This window comes from Camarhynchus parvulus, chromosome 4A (genome assembly GCF_901933205.1).
Source record: "Camarhynchus parvulus chromosome 4A, STF_HiC, whole genome shotgun sequence".
NCBI classification, from domain to species: Eukaryota; Metazoa; Chordata; class Aves; order Passeriformes; family Thraupidae; genus Camarhynchus; species Camarhynchus parvulus.
Window position 1 is genome coordinate 12,969,929 of NC_044600.1, and position 21,509 is coordinate 12,991,437.

General features: G+C 38.4%; 1 protein-coding gene across 4 annotated transcripts in view; it reads right to left on the reverse strand.

Moving 5' to 3' along the window:
• Positions 1-21,509, reverse strand: part of AFF2 (AF4/FMR2 family member 2) — a 330,747-nt gene that overhangs the window by 245,045 nt on the left and 64,193 nt on the right. For all 4 annotated transcript variants that reach the window (XM_030967963.1, XM_030967964.1, XM_030967965.1 and 1 more), the window contains exon 2: positions 925-1,045. In XM_030967963.1, coding sequence (XP_030823823.1) covers positions 925-1,045 — 121 coding nt within the window. The remainder of the gene's footprint in view (positions 1-924; positions 1,046-21,509) is intronic.

The window sequence follows — 21,509 nt, forward strand, 5'->3', positions numbered from 1 at the left end:
TCAAGACACCTTTACTCTCTTGAACATGAGCCAGGGGCTTTCCAGCTGGCAAATTCATGCCAAGAAAGAAAGGCCTACTGCTCTTCAGCCTGCCTGAACCAAAGTACAGCCAGGAGTCGAGTGCATCCACCACACTTTCGTGGTCTATAATTATTAGACACCATGTGATAATAATGGCAGCCTTTTCTCCTCCTTTTTGGGTGATTTTCAAAGAGCCCTCATCCTCCCTTACAGCTGCTAACAATGTAGAATGGAAAGATGAAGTGGTGGCCTTTCAATGGATGTCACTGATTGGGAGGAGAAAGAGATATGGAAATTTACATTCTGATGAATTCTTTAGGGAATGTCTTACTGAAAATCAAAGCAGCAGAAATCATAAAGGGGGATATCCCTTGGTGATAAAAATCTCAGGCAGCAAAGCTCCTTAGAGAGAATAAGACTTGTAACAAAAGTCCCTTTCATATCCTTGTTATGCTCCCCAAAGATTCAGTCTCCCCAAAGACTTCTTTGGATGGTTATGATTGCACAAGAAAGATTATGGACTCATTATTTATAGAGAGGACATTGGTTTTAAAAACTCAGATATATTTTCTTCCTAAAAATGAAAGAAGTTATTGTAAGCTTTGTAGGTACAAACCATTTGTAGAAATACCAGCTGCACATACTTCTACTGCAGGACTTTGCTGTGTGTTAAGAGGAAGAAATCTTGAACTGGACTGTAACCAATACTCCTGATTCTGCCAATGCAACCTGGGCAGCACATTCAGTTTGCTCTGCTGCCCTATGCTGATTTGGATAATCAGTGTATTCAAGAGTAGAAGTACCAAGGCAGATGCAACACTTCATTTCTTAGAGGGGATGAGAAGCTTTATTTGTATTTGTGTAAGACATGCTGAAAATGCAAAATGTAACAATGTAATTTACCTTGTAGGGTTCCCCAAAGAGGTTAAAACCTGAAGCAAAGAGATCTTCATCTTGCTGGACTTCCTGGTTCCTTCTCTCCCATTCCTTCCGTTTAAGTGCACTCCGGTCTTGCTCATAGTGACTGGAGAAAGACAAAAATGACAACACATTATTTTCCCCATCATTTTGTTACATCTTTATTACTATCAGTAATAGCAACAAACCATCAAAAACAATGCAACTCCTGAGGACAATTCTGAAAGAAAGAGCCACTGAATAATTTTCTCAAATTTAAATCTGGAATCATAAACCTACGCAAAATTGGGCAGTAGGGCAGTCAGTACACTTCTAAAATTGAAAGTGATTCAATGAAACAATGAAAATATTGTTTACCAATTCACAGAGCATTATGCAGAAGAATAAAATACATTTTGACATCCTTGTACTAGCAGCCTGTAAACACACATGCACCTGCACACAAATGCACACGTATGCCCACAAAGCATGGGTCTGTGCAGGGAAAGCAGATGTGAAGGCAAAGAAGCACAGCAACAGCTACAAATCCATTACACTGAACATCCATCCCAAGGCTCCAGTTCAGCCTCGTGTGATTTAGACCACCTAATTCTGTCCCGCTTCTTGTTAAAATTTATGTATGGCTTCATTGGAGATGTCAAGGAGGGGTTAAGAAGGCTTTTGTAGAAGCAGGCTGCCGGAAAAGATTTTAGGATAGTTGATGCCAGGATCAGATAATTCTACACACAAACACAGAAAAAGATCTAGCACCTCGGTGTAGCAATGGTGAGTGGCACTTATCTGTGTGTCAGCCTGCTTTGTGCACCTGCCAGACCTAGATGACAGGCTGAGAGACCACATTCACTTCTCCCCTGAATAACACTGAAGTACTTTGGTCTCTTGGCTCTGCAAACTACCTCCTGCTCCTCTGAGGGAAGAGATATAATTAAAACCCTGAAGGAGAGGGAAAAATAGCAAAGGAAAGAGGAAAGGAAAAGATGCATACTTCAACTTGCACTGACAACCTCTCACGTGACAAGCACTAAGGGACACTTCTGTGCTTTCAAGCCGCATTTGATTTGTTATGAGGCTTTTGGCTCTGCTTTGTGTCAGTTAATTAGCTCCCGAATTCCAGATGACAATTTGAATAGCAGATTCGGTGCATGCCCTGATGTTATCTGCAGTAAGCACAATCTCCCTGATAGATCCTGGCCGTGCATGCACACATCCACACACAGCCTGGATGTACAGATGCTTACACACAAACACACATATTCCAGCTGCAACAAAGAACAGTTAATTCTCCTATCTCGGGCAAGAATGAATTAAATCTCCATAGAGCTCCACTGCACTTGGAAGATAACCAAATATCTACAACTTTTGCCTTTTTAGCTCAGCATGATATTGTATTGAAAGCTTCACACCGAGAGATATAATGAGGAATGAACTGCACAGTGATGAGGCTTTAACAGTGTATAAAGTCACTGATTTCTGAGTGAAACCACAATTACTAATTTGAAGCACCAGCTAATTAAAACCACAGCTATGTATTTAGCCTCTTGTTATACCTACTGCAGTTTATAATTATGAGGACCTCTTTATCTACTCAATTAAAGTTCTTATGATTCAGGCAGGTTGTGTTTGAACCTGCAAGCCCTGTGGAGAGCACAGGAAAGCATATGTCTGTTGCCTGATGACTCCATGTAGCCTTACACTTATACACTTGTTTTTATATAGGCAAGGAAAGAAAAGAAGAAAGACATGCCACAATGAGATTTCTAAATAAAAAATATGAATTAATAATTGGTTTAAGCAATTCAAGACCACTCAGACTTGGATTGAATAAGGCTTGATTATGGCTTGTAAACTGAATGCAAAGCCACCTACATAGGCTGAGCTGAATGATTGCCGTCCACATTTTCCTTCTACAAATTAGAAGGCTGAAAATATGCCATGTTTTGTTTTATTTAATTTAAATGTTTGTAACACCTCCTGATGTACTGACATCACTAACACCAAGAGCAAGCTCCAGAACACTGTTATAATCAATGCTGTATTTTTGCAGAAGGTTTGTTGGTACTGTTTGCTGGTCTCCTGAGGGAGACAGAGAGGAAAATTGTTGTAAGTACAGTCACTTTTCTATTCTACACATGATCACATTGCCAATGTAACACTCTAAATCACAAGCAACCTGTTCACTAAAAGGTGAAGGGGGGAATTCCTTTCGAATCCTAAATCAAGATTATCATCCACAAATATGAGAGTAAGTGAATGCAAGCTGTTTCCCAAACTGGTACCCAAATATGAGGCCAAGGCTGATTCCATCTTTCCCCACAGCTTTGCTGCAGTAGGGGGTGGGGTTAACCCAGAAATAATCCAGCCCAGGAGCAGTAGGAACACACTATATTTATCCCTCTCATGGGGGAATCTTTCCAGAGATTTCTCTGGCAGTTTGACCCACAGGCTGTGTGACTCTTCAGCAAGATCAGGTCATGGTGAAGTTATAAGCCCAGTCTCACATATCTAGTCAAAGCAAGATTTTATATCCTGCATAAGCAATGTTTGCTATGGAAGCACTCCCATCCCAGCATTCACTTCAGAAAGAATTATTCATGAAAGTTAGAGCTGCATTTTACAGCTTCCCAGTGGCTTCCACGGCCTGGGGTTTCAGGGTGAAATCCTGGGCACGTTCAAATCAAACAATCTGGCCACAGAGATCACAGAGTACAGCACACAACACATCTCACCCCTCATGTGAGGTTACAGCATTTTGTTATCTAAAAGCCAGCTCAGGTCACAAGCATGCAAAGTATTTAGGAAACCAAGTGAGGCATTATGCCATATCCTATCTGAGAAAAAGCAGCAAAGACCCAAAGACTACTAAGATAGGCTTTATGACACATTACAAAACCACAACTTCAAAAACTATGAAAATAGCACTGATGTAACTCAAAGTGGTATAATCACTTTAAAAGACATTAACTTAAGCTAACACAGTGTTTAGAATGTTAACATTAAAAGTTTGAAAATACAGTATTTTCCAACACAACACAGTGAAGTATTTCACTTTTATTGTGTTTATGAAAGATTTCTATTTCAGGTACCCAAGAGGTGAGTACAAAGGCACACCTCAAGCCCTAGACCCCAACGTTTACAGACTACAAAACTGTGAAAATCTGTTACAACACAAACAAAACCTTAAGTAAATTGTTACCTCTGCTTCAATCCAAATCTCACTCTCATATATTCTCTTGTGAAATAGAAAAAAAAAAATAAAATTAAAGCTGCATTTTGATCTTCCTACCGGCAGAGTCACAGGGCAGCTTTAAGTGTACAAAGTATCTATGCAAAAGGAAGTGGTTGTTCATCCTGTCAAGACCATTAGTTGGTTTATTTCTCTGCAAATGTACTTTTGCTATGACAGTGCTTGACACAGAGCTGATTGTGGCTACAGATTATGACAACAACTTATTTGGGTTCTGTATAATTCAAAAAGGGATGCTGATTAGATCTTAAGGCTGCAGTGCACTGAGAACCTAATGGGATGCTCTCCAGAAATTCTTACTGCAGACACAATGCAATCTCTGGGACTTATGTTTAATTTTTAGCTTAACTAATGTTCTGTGAAATACAGATATGTGATTAGTGGTGAAGGTGTCAGTGAAAACTACAGTCAGATACTGTGAGGAACATCAGAGTTCAGTCTGTCTCACTTGTATGAGAAGGACTTCATGACTCCTCTAAAGCCAGGAGAGCAGGATATCACAATACAGGCTTTCATAAACATTTTATAAAAGAGATACAGAAGAAAGCAGCTGTAGGCCACAATATTCACTCTATCCAAGAGGGCAGCTCCCTAGACACAACCATTACATGACAATGCAGTTTAAATATGTGAGCTCTATTGTTTTGTTACCACTTATTAGATTAATAATTGAATTTGAATGGGGAAGCCTGTATATAAATCTCAGAAGATCAGGAATGGTGAGCAGTAAGAATAGTACAAGAGCACATGAGACCGCCAACCTACAAATTACCAGTGTGGTGGATATGGCAGAAAGAATAGCAACTACAGTTGTAATGTTGTTTTGGTGTGCTAACATTGGGGCAAAATGCATTTTGAATAACAGCATTGGATATTTACTGCTTTGCAATCAGAGCAGCACAGATCCATTTGCCATTCTACTCAGCCACAGGCACAGTGTGGGGACAGTGGTGAGCTGCTCCCTGTGACAGGCCAGGTGCTCAGCCTGTGGGAGCCTGCAGGGTGCCAGCAAGGACAGCAGAGCTGCACCCCACTGCAGCCCACGACGGCTGTAGGGACAATCCAGCCCAGTCCCTGGAGAAGAGAGGAGAGGAGGAGGTGGCTGAGGCAGAAGGAGGTTATATCAAGGCAAAAGATAACAGACATACACACAGATTTTGGACTAGAAGCTAAAAATGTGGATCTGGAGATAAGAGATCAAAGTCAGATGAGCGCTGGCTACAAAAGGAGAACTAGAAGGAGAATAAAATCTGGGGCACTGGAAAGTACAGTGCAGTCATCTCTGGTGAAAGTGAGAGGATGTGGTGCAAAAGATGTGGAGGAAAAAGAAAAAACCTTTTAGGACAGACTGCAACAAAGTAAGAGGTTATAGGGAAGAGTTAAAGGGAAGCTGATGAAATGAGACCAACAGCTAAAGGCTGAGCCCTAGCGTTTGGGGTTCATTTTCAAAGTTGTGCTAACTAAAGCCACAGAAGTCTCCCAAAGCACAGAAGACTAGGAAAGAGCCTGAAAGGGTGGAGAAGGAGCAGAAGAAAGAAGTCAGACCAGACAAGTTTGAAGGAGTAGTCTCTGTGATATTAAGAAAAAGTAGAAGAGAGAAAAATGATCAAACGCCTCATGTTGCAGACAAATCACGAATGAGAACAGAACACAGCTCTGTTGATTCAGTCAAAACAACAAGAGCCCAACAGGGAAAGAATCAATAAAAAAGCAGGAGCAGAGAGGGTTTATAGCAGTGACAGAATACGTTCATGAGAATAAATGAATGACATTCAAAAAAGCCAGCATTTATCCACAGTTTAAGGAAGAAGCAGTTGCTGTTCTCAATAGCATGTCTCAATTCACAAAAATGCACACTACAGCAAATCAAACATTTCCCTATACTAGTTCCACCCCCCCAAAATATCAGATATGCCTAAATGATGAAAGAAGTTCTCAAACTGAAATGTTTGTAATTTGTGGAAGCAAAATATAAACACAAGCTTCTAAACTAAGACACAGTGGATATTAAATGATATGAATTTGAGAACTGAAAGTCCTTTCCCAAGGTTGTTGCTTCATAGTTTTTACTTTGCCCACATGTACTCAGGAAGTTGGAGAAGTAAACTCGGAAACTGGGCTTCCCAATAAACTAACTCATATGCCTGCATGAGGTACAAAACATCCCAAATCAAAACCCAATCAGAGTTTATTTAACTTACAGGAGAAATCCAGCTCAGGTCAATGAGGATTTCCCCCATACTTCAAATACATACTTGATTTTCTACACCTATGCAATTCTTCAATGTGACTTAAAAGCACAAAGCAAGAAAGCATTTCACCTGGCAATCAAACTAGGTGAAAGACTGCTTCTAACAAATACATTACAATTGGAATGCTCCTCTACATAACTCCACTGATTTCATGTGAAAGCAGAGTACCACCACAGCTCTGTGCAAAGGAAGAAGAACTGCCTTCCTTCATCTATGCAGATTCTCCCAGTATAAACAGTGGTATTTTAATGCATTTATTCCAAATGGAAAAAAAAAAAAAAGAAAAAAAGAAAAAGAAGCCTCAGGTCTTAAATTTCATAGCAGGTCATAAAATGTATTAAGTAAATGAGAGGAATTTCAAAATCTGATATTTAGGCAGAAATATGGCCAACTTAATGTATCTTCCCTGCTGATCTGAAGCCTTTGTTTCACTAATGATAAACAATATAAGCACTACCACATTTAAAATAGCAAAATTCTTCTTCCTCTGTTTATCACCACTGAGCTTACATCTTTGTCCTAGTAATTTTCCTACTTGACAGAGACAAACCAAGACATAGCAAAAATAGCTTTACAAGTTCTTAGTATCTTTCATATTTAATGTTTACTTTAATGTTGTCTTCCTTTTCACAGCATGAATAGTTACTGAGAATATCTAGCACAGAACATATCTATCAGTGCACTTCAAGATAAATGATTTATTTTAAAATATAGAATATTCTGTCTTTGATGTTCAACAGTTCTGCAGAGAAACACTTGAGATGGTCACTGGTTATCTATCCACATGAGCTAAATCTCTTCACAATTTGCATTAAAAACAATGCCATTCCTGTAGCAGATTTAATAGAGAATACAGAAGATTAAAGCCTCCAAAGAAAATAATGCCCAAGAGACCCGTGGGTGAATTATGGAAATGTAAGCTAAGGGTTTGGCTAGTATTTGTCATATTCCTCATTCTTTTTAGTTATCCCCACATGTACCAAGCACCTGGAAAATGTTATTTTTACCTCAGTTTTCACCTGTTTTTAGTACTATGCAGCCCCAAACCTTTCCTGAACATGAATTTGGAAGGAACAATTCTGGGGGAATGGATGGCAGAGATAAGCTCCTGGATAGTAAGCATATAAAGAATAGATGAGGTTTCAAAGGGGAGCATTTATTGTTTCCTGTATCATAGCACATTGTCTTTCAATATGATTAGTTATCAGTCTGAGTTATCAAAAAGTGGGATGAAATAAAGCGCTTACGCAGTTATGCTTCATTGATGTCAGCTAGGGGAGCATGAAAATCTCCATGAAGTTGGGTAATTGATGTGTAAATCAGAGCTCAATCACTCTGTAATAGAAATGGTCCCACTGAAAGTAGGGTTGTTGAACAGTATTGCAGAGGGGTGGGGAAGAAAAGAGAAACAGAGTCAAGACTTATTTATTAAAAAATATAATAACTGGCAATTTACACAATTTTCTCTTCAAAGGAGAAGTGCTGTCAGAGACATTTAAATGCAAGCTGCAGATCACTATATTTGGGTACCCTTATTCGGCAATAATTAACTGTTTCTGTTTTATTAAAATGCTTGGGGACACTGTTATGGATATTTAAAAAGCAAATTAAATGAACACGTTCATCCTTTGAAAGGCAACACGTGTAAATGACATCAGCAATTGTAATTTGCTTAACAATGTGTGTTCAAGGTATGTTTTGGAGTCCTATTACAGTCTTCCTGTCAGTTCAAATTTGCAGTATGAGAAAAAAAAGCAAAACTGAAAGAAAAGAGGGGGGAAAAGGAGCCTAAAGAGAAAAGTGGTTATAACCACATCTTCAGAAGGACATAAAAGACAAACAGTCATTAGAACATCAGTCACATAAAACAGCTTTCCAACATGTGGTATTTATAAGGGTAAACATCTGATTCATAAAGAAAAGAGCTGGCTAAGATAACATTATGGGGTTATTTTTGTTGTAATTTTTTTTCTTTAAATAAATGAATGCACATTAAAGTGTTGATATCAACCTCCCAGAAACACCTGGAACCCAGTATTCTAGTTATGACCTGCAATAAACCACTGATAAACTCTAGCAAACTTACATAAATGTGAAATTAAAGAGCATTTTTGGCATCAAATGAATTACATTCAGGACACTAAAGCTCGATTAGGAAGCTTTATTAGATGGGTAATGTGCTGTGACTCTAAGGGGACTGATCACTGTATAGGGGTTGAATAGGAAAAGAGGTTCAACCTTAACTCTCAATTTCATTGCCTGAGTTTAACAAAATGTAACCTATTTCTTAATGTTTTTTTGGTTTGGGGTTTTGTTGTTGGGGTTTTTTTGGGTTTTTGTTTTTTCTTTTTAAATTTTGATCTGTCCAGGGATTTGTTTCTACAAAACTCACTGAAGGCAATGAAGCCATGAAGGCTTTGTCAAAGCCTGTACTGTGTTTGAGAGACACCTCTCAATGACTTCCTCACTGCCATCATAATTCACATGGCCATCAGCACTCTGTGTATGAATGTACCAAGGGTGAATAGAGTTGTGTTTAGCTGCTGTGCATTATTCTTCATACACATTAACAGTAAATGTGGCATAGTACTGCTACAAAGAGTATATTTTACAGATATTACTCCCAAGACATAACGCTAATTTGAATCAATAAAAACCTTCTGACAGTGCTTGTTACAGTCTGTTTTTCCTTCACCTGAACACCTCAAATTGTGAAACATTCCTTGGAAATGCCCACTTATTTTTGTACACGTACCATTTTCAAAGATTAAAATGCATTTCAAAGTATAGAAACTCAAAATCTTTAACTTGTCACTTGATATGTACAGATTGAATAAGCCACCTAAGCCAAAAACCTTACACCTGAGCCAAAAACCATTTTGGAACTCTAGCTTTGTCTTCATCTTTTCTCATTATTACATTTTTTTTTTAATACTGACACTCAAAACTTCCTAGGGACCTGTAGGATGCTTCTTTAAAAGTGGAGTCCACATGTTTGTATTTGCTTGAAAGTTTGGCAGTGATCTGCAAGAGATGGCAGAATAGACAGAAAGAAATCAGGTCTTCTAAAAGAGTCACAAAACAATCCCTGATTAACACAAACTTTGGGTACAGATGAATCAGCAGAATCAACTGCTTGGGTATTTTATTGCAGAAATGCTTCTGTGTGCTCCTACAGCTCTTAATAAATGCATTCATTTACTAACAGGCACCTCTGCTTCCTTGAGCATTTTCACATGCTGTACAGCTCTTTAACCACATGTTCTTAAACTTAACATGTGCTGAAGAATACCACCACAGGAAAACTGAGAATTCAGTAGGATTTCATTCATCACTTTCAGACTGAGGGAGAAGTTCACTCAGGTCTCTGTGTGCAGTGCACACATACAGGCTGATTCAGACTCCAGTGCACAAAAAATAGTACTGCAAGCCTAACAGAATTTAATTGTTTGTTATTTAGGACATTGTCTGGCTAAAGAAATGATAATTTACATAAATTATTTTTCTCTCAATTGAAATCCTATATAATTGCCTCCATGTGTTTTGGTAGAACCAGAGGAAAGGACAGAGATGATCAAATAAATGCAAGGTGCTCTCAATTTAAATTCAAGTTCATCTGCATCCCCTTTTCAAAGCTGTTGAGAAATATATTGCTCATCCTGGGCACTAGCAAGTTGCAGGAGATGCCATGATGTTGTAGCTTTGTAAGACCTAGTGCTCATCAGGATCCAAAGAAGCTAGAACTTTTCAAACTCCAAATTTTCAGCCTTCTTCCACCAGACTTTAAAAAGCCTCACAGAAACAAGGTGCCTGTTACAAACAGCTTAGAAGAGAACAATAATATTTTGTGCTTATTTTTCCTAACTATATTCAGAGTCAGCAGGTCAATGGATTATCATCATCCTTGGCTTCTAGTGAGGAAGATAATCTGTAACAAATACTGTTCATACCTTCAGCAAACATATAAAGTTTATTCCTCATTTATAAACACAGTATAAAGTATGACAAAATAATTTAACCAAACCAGCACAAAGTTCATCAGCATTGCTGAGGTTTATATCCTCTCTAAGGGCATAGTTCAACTTCAACTGATGCTGCTGGCAATTTTCCCAGTGAATTCAATGAGGGCTGGATGGGACCAGGCCATTTAATAATGACAAAAAAGCCAGGTCTCAAAACACAGCCAGCTCTAAGCAGCAACTTCTTGGTATAAACTAGATTTTCTGTTATATTCCTCATGCTAAAAAGAGATTTTTTTATCCAATGTCAAGAGTTTAGAACTCCTAAGTATAAATCAGCACATACCAGAGCTACAGAACTTCTATAGTCAATACTTAAAACTGATACTGACTGCAGAGATTTTCTGGTTGACAAAGGTGAATAAACACAATGTACAAATGTCTTAAAAAAAAAAAAAAAACCAAACACAAAACAAAAAAAAAAACCAAACCAAACAAACAAACAAAAAATTAAAAAAAAAAAAGAAAATAAACCAGAAATCAAGAGAGATACCAAATAAATGTCCCAATCTACCCCACAGGCCATTATCACCTTGAGCTAAAGACCACTTATATATACATAGACAAATTTATTTTGTTTTAGTGGTGTCATAGATTGTACACGTGAAACCTCAACCAGCTGACTGGGGAATAATCAAATTTGCCTCTGTACCACAATGAGCACACCATTTGCCTCTGTACCACACAGACACACATACCAGGCAACAGATCACACACCCTGTCACAGAGAAAAAGTAAACCAAATGTAACATTCACCCTGAAAAAAACAACACCCTTAAATTTAACTCAACAAGGGAATGCTGTGCAATTAGGGATATGGCATGTAGGTGTTACACAGGTTTGAAATATGCTCTGGGACTTGAAAGCTAAAAATGAGCACTTAATATTGTAAAATACTTCTTCAGACAGAGTAAAATCATAACAAAAATGTTATTTAGACTGGCTAAAACTACAAACTCATGCCTGAAATTACTTGAATTTTTAAGGTGGGTGTGATGCAAATGATTATCCCAGTACTGCAGTTCCCCAGAGCCAAACAGAAACTATATCTGTCTCTGCAATTATGTTTTGAATGTGTTTGAAACCTCACATCTATAAATGACTTCATGAATGACTGAAATATCACAATGCAGAAAACAAGGCCACTTAAGGGCAGACTGCCAGAAGGAGGTGAGACCAAAGCTCTGTGTGACCCATGGTGCCTGTGACAACAGGCACCAGGCCCAGGGCAAAGCAGTCTCCACAATAGTGCCACTGCCCTGAGAAAATCTGGGCACATGAAGCTGTGTGTTAAGTACAAAGGAGCAGGTGTGTTTATATTTACCACCTCTAGAAGACTCTTCTCCAAAAAATGCTCTCAAACAGAATAGGCTATGGCAAGGAGTTGCACAGCTCATCTGAAAATCACTGCCCTAACTCAAAGGAAATTTGCTGCTCACATAAGGTCCAAAACTATCACTGATTTTAAAAGATTCCACTATACTGAACACGTGAGAAGAGAACTCACAGTATTTTTAAGGGCATTGACACTTATTGCAGGCAAACAGAGAGGAAGCTCCTGTGCTTTTTAGTCTCTGCAGAACCTCAGGTGCACATTCCCCTGCACTTTTAAGACCAGACACATGGGTTACTGCATCCTGAATAACAGTTATTTGCACTCCAAAAACCTATTTCTGTCCCTTCTGCTGTCAATCAGCAAATGAGTATCACTTATTTTCACAACATGAACACAATGTGATACTTAACAAAAGTGCATCCTTTTTTAATTCCCTTCTATCAACCATTTGTCTAATAGAAATATTATACTATGTAACATGCACAGATTAAAATGCAATGTAAGTTGAATCATATTCATTGGAGGCTGGCCAACTTCAGCACATTTTAGTATTTAATAATAAAACAGTCTAGTGTAAAAATATGTAAACTAGCTTCCATCCTGCTTTAATATTCACTTAACATGAGAAGAAAGGGAATGCAATTTTGTTTAAATATTAAACATTACATTTCTTCTTTTGATTATTAAAGTATTATTAAAGTTAAATGAAAATGTGTTTGCAACCTCCTTCCTCTGAAGTCTTACAGGTCACTGTTACCACTAATATTTTGTCCCTCTAGCTGGCTTCTTTTGGGAATCTTAAAGCAATTTAGGAATCAGATTGAGCCATGCCCAATTACACCTCTGGGATGGAGCAACTACTGTCAAGCAAAACAAGTGAGGGAATGAAAGTTTAAGCGAGGTGATGACAGTCATTCAAGAAGAGATGGCTAAGGAAAGAAAACTGAGGAGTCCCAGCTCCCAGACATTAAACTTTACCCTAAGACCAGCTGTAACTTGCAACCCTTCATCCACCTCTGAGCTCTGAGATGACAACCACAAGTTGAAATTTAAGACTATCTAACACCACCACATAGCAAGGAGGAATTATCTTTATGTGCCTTTCCAGAACACTGGGTCATACACCGTGAGACAAGTTTTCTCCTGCTGAATGTCACTGGGAGAGGTCAGAAAGGATGTTCTTATTACATTTGCTGGAAGGATGGAGTATATCAAATGATTTAATTTTGTGTAGTGCCCCACTTACTTTGACAAACTGATACTGCACAGGGCATAATGTCATTAGGTGATTAAAGCACAAGAGCACTCAGCTTCCCACCTTCTTTCATAACAAGAGCCTGTGAGAGCTGTTACAGCAGGCTCAGCACCAGCAAAAGTTGTGGCTGTGGAGGCAACACAGACCCAGGACCACAGAACACCAAACTCCTCCTGTCAGCAGGAACTCCCACCCTGGCAGTGACCAGGAATAAGCTTTGTAGTCCTCCTGAGAGATCCCACCTTCCCCATGGGCTCTTGCAGCACTTTCAGCCCTGGCAAGACCTAAACCCAAGTGTGACCTTCAAGCATCCTACACCCAGCCCTCTGATCCCCACAGCAAAAGGACAGCAAAGTATTGACAGCAAAGTGACAAGACATGGACAAAGTAAGTAAATGTGGACAAACTAAGGATATGATGTGCTTCACTTTTCAGCCAGTATTGCCTTTGAAAATAACAAATGTTGAGTTCTCCTTATTATGCCAAATGTATTGAAACCTCAGAACCCACGGTAGGAAATGTGTGTTTTGTCACACACGCCCTTTAAATTTATGTTTCCTTTCATACAAATATCTAATGGGGTTTGAATAAATAAAAAATCTGCATATTGCCATGTGGAAATTAATTTTAAAGAACTGTTTGTCAATTTAATTTCACTGATAGTAACAGACAGATTTATGAAGCAATTAACTAAATATTTGTTTTTTTCACATTTCAATTCATTATAGTAAATTAACAATTTTCCACTTGAAAGTCTTGCACTGCTACACTGAAAGCCTAAAAAACAAGTGTGTATTTCTGTCGGGCTAGGAAGGATTCTCTCATTTTCACAATGTGGATTATTCTCCTCACATTAACTTAATATACTGTATATGTAATTCAACCCCTCTTATTTCTATATTACCATAGAACCTGTCATTCTTTAAATGCCAGTTTCAAGCAACCAGACATAAATAAAGAATAATTACAGCTCTAAAGCCAGTGTTACATCTGCTCAAGAAAACAATCCTAGAGAGTGGATTTTATAGCCACATGACACCCACCTATGGTTCAGATAATCCCAGAGATAAAACCAAGGCTGCTGACAGGTCCAGCCTGACCCTGAGCCGTGATGCCAACATCAGACCACGAGCCCTGACAGAGCCAAGGGAAGGAGCAGAGTGAACCAAGCCCAGCATAACATTAAACATCAAGTAAAAAGTTCACCCTTTCCTCTAAGGGTACATATAGCTCCATTTCACATCTACTTTTACTTATTTCAATGATTTAAACATCTGAATTAATGATTTCAGCTTGAAGGAGGTCATCTGGCCATGGCCGTGTGGGTCTCTTTACCATTGCTGGCCAGATATTAAACACATTAAGGAGCAGTCATAAGACAGAACTACAGCTTTATGTTCTTTTAACTGGTATTGTACCAAATTAATATCAGGAGGATTATACTCTATAAATATAAAAACATCAGCTCATATGGCTATTGGATTCTTTTCTCTCTGTGTCAGTGTTTCAGTACCTGAACAGAAATAGCCTTGGTCCCTCCATATCTCAGCTGCCCTTATGGAGAGCAGATGTGTCAATTCTTACTGATCTCGTGGGTTGCTGTCAGGTCAGCTCATCAAGGATAAACACTCTTGAGGAAACTCTACCTACTACATTCCTCAATTCTGCAGAGATTCTGGTTAAGTATTTCCCTGAATAAAACATAGCTTACTTTTTAAAAATCATCCTGTTAATTCACTGGATTACAACAAAATCACATCAGAGTATTAGTCTAAATAGGATTTTGTAGTCAGATCTGATCTAGAAGATTTAACGTTTTACAGGCCTCCATCTCATAATGCTGACAGAAATCATCAGGCAAAGAGAGAAACTGGGACTGCATGTCACACCAAACGGTGGAAACGAACCCTGGAAACTATCAGATAAACCCCTCTGGTTTTTTCCATTGTTAATATTTACAAATTTGGCAACAAAGACTCTCCTGACAGCTACTAGTTCAAAACAATATGCAAACACTAGTTAAGAGTTAATTGCCATTACTAACATGCATTGAGAAACTGAGGCATGGAGAAATTAAAGGACTTGTTCATGGCCACAGAATGCATCAATGGCAGCAGCAGGACTGGAACCACTTCCCATTGCCCATGTCTTAGTCCTGGTATTTACAGCTCAATTAACCTCCCTTTTCAATGATAAGGAGTCACTATTACAGCATCTCTATTTGCAATACCTGCCAGAAAACATACCCCCTGCTTTTCATGTTGCAAGGGTTTAAGCATAAACTGAATGTTACCATAAATATTCTGTTTATAGTGGTTTTCACTTTTTAGTTGCATTATCACTGACATCAAAGTAACACTTCAATTTTAGCACTCAGGAGGCTAATAAATATCAAATTAATGAAATACTAACAAATGCAAAGTACTCCAAGTGGCTAGTAGAGAGGCATTAATTCTTGATAAATGGTCCAAACATTATTATTATTTGTCAAGTTTTTAAGCACTGCTTAGTATGTCATCAATCTACCAGGTTAAACAGATGAAATAAGTACCAGCACAGTACTTGAGGATCGTTAAAAACACAGACAACAAATTGGAAATGCTCTTTATCTTTTTCACTTAAAAAAAAAGAACAATGAAAAATATTAAAAAGAAAAAAGATCAGTAAATCAGGGATCTGAGTACAGGGCATTTTCTGGAGACTAATGATGGGCTGGGATAGATGGCCCTCACTTCTACTTTAGGTTATCAACTCCTCCCACACAATCATTAATTCCCCAGGAAATGCCTTTTGCTTCAATAACTTTTGCTTAAATAGATCACCAGTGAGAGGAAAAAGTCATGCCACTAGAAATGAACTACTGTAGAGCCTCTGAGCTGCACCTGCCATAATTTGCACATAAAGATTTTACAGGTGACTTGCAAAGGCCATTTTAATTGTATTTCCTACTCCTCCTTTTTACCCTTAGCATGATAATAAAAGCAGCCAGTGGGCAGATTTGTGATGCTCACTCTAAGTTTGCTGAGAATGCCTGGAAATGTTAAGATGCTTTCGCTGAGCTCTCATCCATTAAAAGGTGCAGGATACTGAGCCTTAATTAAGAGCTTCTAACAGTGGCTATTTGTGATAGATGAAATGGCATTAGGCCCCTTAACTGGAAGGGAGGAGAAAGATGGCAGAGAAAGAGAAAACAAGGTTTCAAACCGTACTTGAATAGCAAAACAACTCCTAAAAGAGCATACTAACAACTCCTTAATCTGTTTGCAAGACACGTTTAATACCAGGATGCTGTGGAGAGCCCCTGCATCACTCAAGTTTCATTATCATTACAAAATATAGCAGAATGCCTTACTCACAAGTTTATTATCATAAATAATTAAAACAAAACTATCCTTATGGTATGAAATAAATGAACAAAGTACATTATAGGGTGCATTTGTTCCGTGTTTTATAGCTGTTTCCTGGCTCCCTACATCAGAAAATTCTCGAATTTGCAATCACTCTCCTGCTCATTAGTCCAAATCAGGAAAATTTTACTGCAGCTGGCTCAAATGACTTGTTCTGTCAAAAACAGGACCATAAGTGCTCTTTACTAGTTGCATATGCAACATACTTTTTTGTGATAAATCAGAGTATGTGATATGCAAAATGTTAAAAGAAAATCAAAGCATAGGATTGATTGCTGAGAAAAAAGAAAGAAAAGAGAAAAAAGAAATTCTACCTCTAAAATGGACTGTCTGATTTCTAATTACAAAAATGTGCTAAGGTACAGATGAAATTATTAAATCTCTGCAATACTCACGCTAACAGTTTGTTCTCATAAGCTTGAAAGTGTTGGGCACACTCATGATCTTTGAAGTTTTGCTTTGTTCCTTTGACTTATTTTATGCAGGTCAAAGATCACCATCGCAGCACATATCTGTCACTGAAGGATAATAACACTACAACTCAGTTTGGAATCAGGCTGGGCTGGCGTGTTAAACCAGCAACAGACACATCAATCTTGTGCTCCTGAAGACTGCGAGTTCAGCGCCGGGAGAACCTCAACTAATGATAGTCACTGGTTTCTGCATCTTGATGCACCAGGTTAAGTCTCTCTTCTTTTGAGCAGTCTGTCCTCATGGACAAGCAAAACATGCCAGGAAAGCAAATTATCCTGCTAATCCAGCAAACACTGACAGAATCCTACTGGAGAGCAGCAGGATTGCAGAGAAGCATGCAGAGACCTATGGCAGCAAAAAAGAGCTTTCCAGGGAAGACTGAGAAAACAGAACAGTCATCAGCAGTTGGGTAATAATCATAATTTGTGAGAACTGGATATAGTATTATTTGTGCAGCAGCATACAGCATGAAATACTGGAACTTCCCTGCTGTCTGCCAAGTAACTGATCAGCACTAGCCAACAAGCAGGTCAGAATATAATCCCTCATTCAACTGGAAGTAAATTTTCTAATCTATTACTTGACCATGATAAATAGCAGAACAGTTTTTAGTTTTACCTAAGAAAACAGCATGCAATATCAATATATAATGCATTTACCTGCCAGTCCTTTGCCTACATCAAGTCCAATTGGTACTTGATGAAATTCCAGTCTCTGTTTTACTCTTACAAATAAACAAGATCAATGCATGCCTGTAAAAAAATGCAGCCATAACCTTGGCCCACAATGAAACTTGCCTGCCATGCTAAACAGAAGAATTTTATGCATTAAAGACAATGGCATTTCTTAGTCCCAGAAGCAAGGGGAAGAGAGGTGATGTTTATGTTCAGTGTTCATGCCTCCACTTGTCACACAAGGCTTGGTGTAAAACACCCAAGAGGATGCCTTTGCTGAGGGGTTTTTGGCTGAACTGAGACAGATTTCTGAGCAGGTATATATGTGTAGATGTGTTTGCACTGCACCAGTTCCTTGAGAGCCCTCACCTTACACTTCACACTTCCAACCACAAGGGCTACCAGAGAGGAAATCTAGAAGAAACAGATCATGTAAAGATCATCCATGCAAGTGCTCGAGAAACCCAGAAGGCAAATAGGGACCTTTTGTATTGGAACTGGTATGGCAATTTAAAACAAGGAGAGGAAAAGTGGCTCAAAGTTCAAGCAATGAGTGTAACGGGCTACAACCTTCTCATACAACATAGGAATTGAAATGGCAAAAATGGCAAGAATATACTTCTTTCCAGTTCCATGGGTCACCATTTCGTCCAGGTGCCTAGAGACAAGTACCACATTCCAATGTGCAGTTTCTATTCCTTCTATCTCAGGCACACCTGAACATTCTTGTGGATAAACTATCTCTATTTTGTGCATCAGAACCAAATCTCTCAAAAATGAAGTGGGAGCTCCCTGTTGACCTCAGCAAACCCCATACCAGGCCCCACTGCAGTAGAAGGATGGCTTTATTTTGCAAAGAGACAGTACTTATCAAAATCAAATAAAAAACATACTGTAACACAGAAGAATAAATGATTTTTAATCAAACATAGCCAGTTATGTATTACCTTCTTTATACAGATATTTCCACTGAATCACTGTTGAGAAGGGAGGTGAGGGGAATCTCTTTGCACTCAAGACTCCCATGTACTACTATTCCCTTGGGAAATTCTGCACAGAGAAGTACTCTAGGGAGCCAACTACAGCTATGTAACAGAAGAGAAATAGCTAGTGTAGCTTCCTATTTACAATAAAAAAAATTGCACTTAAAATGCAGAACTAGTAAGAGAGAAAAATGTGATTAATACATGTAGGACTTTTTTTTTAATGGGAAACTCTGAACAGAGCCATCACCAGCTACTCTGTAACCACAGCACATAACAGTTGAAATTGTTACTGATGCTGCAGAAACCAAACTAAAAAAAAAAATAGAATTAAAAATTGAGAAATAACACTGAAATTATTAAAGCCAGTTTGATGCAACTAATAAAGCTGACCTCAGAATTGAACAAGCTGCTGGTATATTGGGGCAGAAGATGAAATACCCTTCAGGAGTTTAAATTCCAATCCTAGCTGAGGAGTTTCTCTTAATATCAAAGTAGCTTCTTAGGAAAGTAAATGAAGTACATTACCTCTGGTAATGGTAACCATTTACTCCTTGAAAAGCCTTGAGAGAGCTCTCACACAGTATAGCCTATGTTTTATTAAATCCTTTTGCATAGTTTTATTTTCAGGTCATATGATCTGAAGGACAAAGTATTCGCTTAAACTTTTTAAAGTATTCTGTTTTTATCAAGGATTAGTTTTTCTGATTCTTCAATAATTCAAGATTCATCCTAACTATTTACCATGTTTAAATGTGAGCAGCATTAAATCAGAACATCAACACACCATACTTCCATTGAATCCTAAATGTTCAGCACAAACCAACCACTGGCAAGACAGTCAACATTAAGGCCTTGCTAAGATCTTAAATTATTCACATTTGTTGTTTACACTGATGAAACATTATTATTAAAAATTATTTAATTGCATGGCATGAGAACATGGCCACATCTGCCTACAGGCAGTTATTTTTCTATTTAGAAAATGTGAATCAGAAAGAGAGAATTGGATATTACCTCAACTCACTGGTTTACAGTTATATCAAATAATACACTATTATTTGGTACAATACTTGTGCCCTAAAGTTGTACAGCAAAGTCCTCCTAACAAACCATCTAAACTGTGCATAAAGATGCCTTATTTTACAAAAGCAGATAGAGCATCTATTACATATATTTAGAGTAAAAAATAGTATATATTATTTTAAAATAACCCTGAAAAGAATTTAAACCATGGATTATCAAGATGCTTTTATTGGGAACTTCTCACAGTCATTTTAATATTAATTTTGGCATTATACAAAGCACAGAAACTTTACCCCAGACGTCAGAGGACATGAGACCTGATGCACACAGTTCAGAACTGGAGTGTGATGGCAAGTATGCATGACTGAGGCACCAAGAAGGAGAAGCAGCTACAGTTTAGCTTGAGTTTCTGCTAATGACTGAGAAGACAGGGCTGCTTAGAAAAGCCATGCTTGACAGAGAGGCACGGATTGCCCTCCATTTGCCAGGTGAAACATGCTGCTTTGTTTTCCTTCCTCGTCATCATGTACCTCTCAATCTTCTCAATAGGACTGAACAATTCCTTATACCAAACTGCTCAGTCAAAGAAAAGTGGGCCTCCCCTGCTTAGCTGGTTTATTCCCTACCTCCTCTAACACTTGGAAAGGATTCAGACAAGAGCTACAAGAGCGATTAGAGCGCCTGGAAAAACTTGCCTTACAAGGAGAGACTAGGGCTCGGTCTATTTGGTTCATAAAGGAGAAGGTTAAGAGGCAACCTGATCACAGACTATGAATACTTACACAGGAAAGAGATTGCAGAGAGCAGATGGGTATTTAATCTAGCAGAAAAGGGTGTAACCAGATCCAGTGCTTGGAAGCTGAAGCCAGTCAAATTCAAACTAGTTTATGCAGCATCCATTTTCAGTGGTAACAAAATAATAACCATTTCAAGAACTTAACTAAAAAGCAGGGAATCATGTGCAGTTTTTAAAGAGGCATTGGAAATCTTTCTTAAAGGTACATTACAGCACAGAGGATTTGGCTCAGGCCCTGGTAGGAGGGATGAAATGAAACCTCAAGCTAAGTAGCCCCGAGGATGCACTCCTGGCCTGAGCTGCAGAGAAACTCAGACCTGTTTATAAATGGCCTCATCCACATCACAGGAACAGAACAAAACCACAGGACCAGAAGTTACCAGCATGCCTTCACAGTGACATTCACAAACTTATGCACAGGAAGATGCTGAAGTTCTTAGCCATGATACAGAAAGAAATTTGGAAAGGATTTTAGATTTAAAAAAAACAAACAAAAACCACATAAAACAGCCTAGCAGACACAAAAGATACAAAGTGATGCACTTGAATCTCTGACTGTCATATTAATCCATAAGACAGTAGTTATTCACATAAGTATAATATAATCCACCAAAATATAGATTGGGCCATTCCATTCCCCCAGGCAGCGCCTTCTGCAAAAGCAGCAGCAGGCACCAATCTGCAACTGGGCCACAGTGCTGGTACATGAGGCCCTGGGGAAAACCTTTGCACAGCACCACACCTTCCTCAGTAAGGCCTGGAATGACTTGTTTCAGGCAGCCATGCAAGAGTTAAATATTACTGAGTTGCTAGGAAAAATACCATCAAACCAGTTTATATCTTACCATATTTCCGCTCCATTCAAACTGTATTATGCTGCACACCATTTCATCACTTCACAATGCCACAAACTACCTTTTAATGCAAAACAAAGCTTTTCAATGTAAAGCCCCATATTGTAATCCAGAAGAACTTTCCTTATCTATTTCGACAGCAAATCTTTAGTGGCAACCACATGTTATTGTGTTTTAGGGATTGAGATTTTTGTATGAACATGCTGATTGTCTCCTTGAGACATATATAATCAGCATTTTGTGCCAAGAA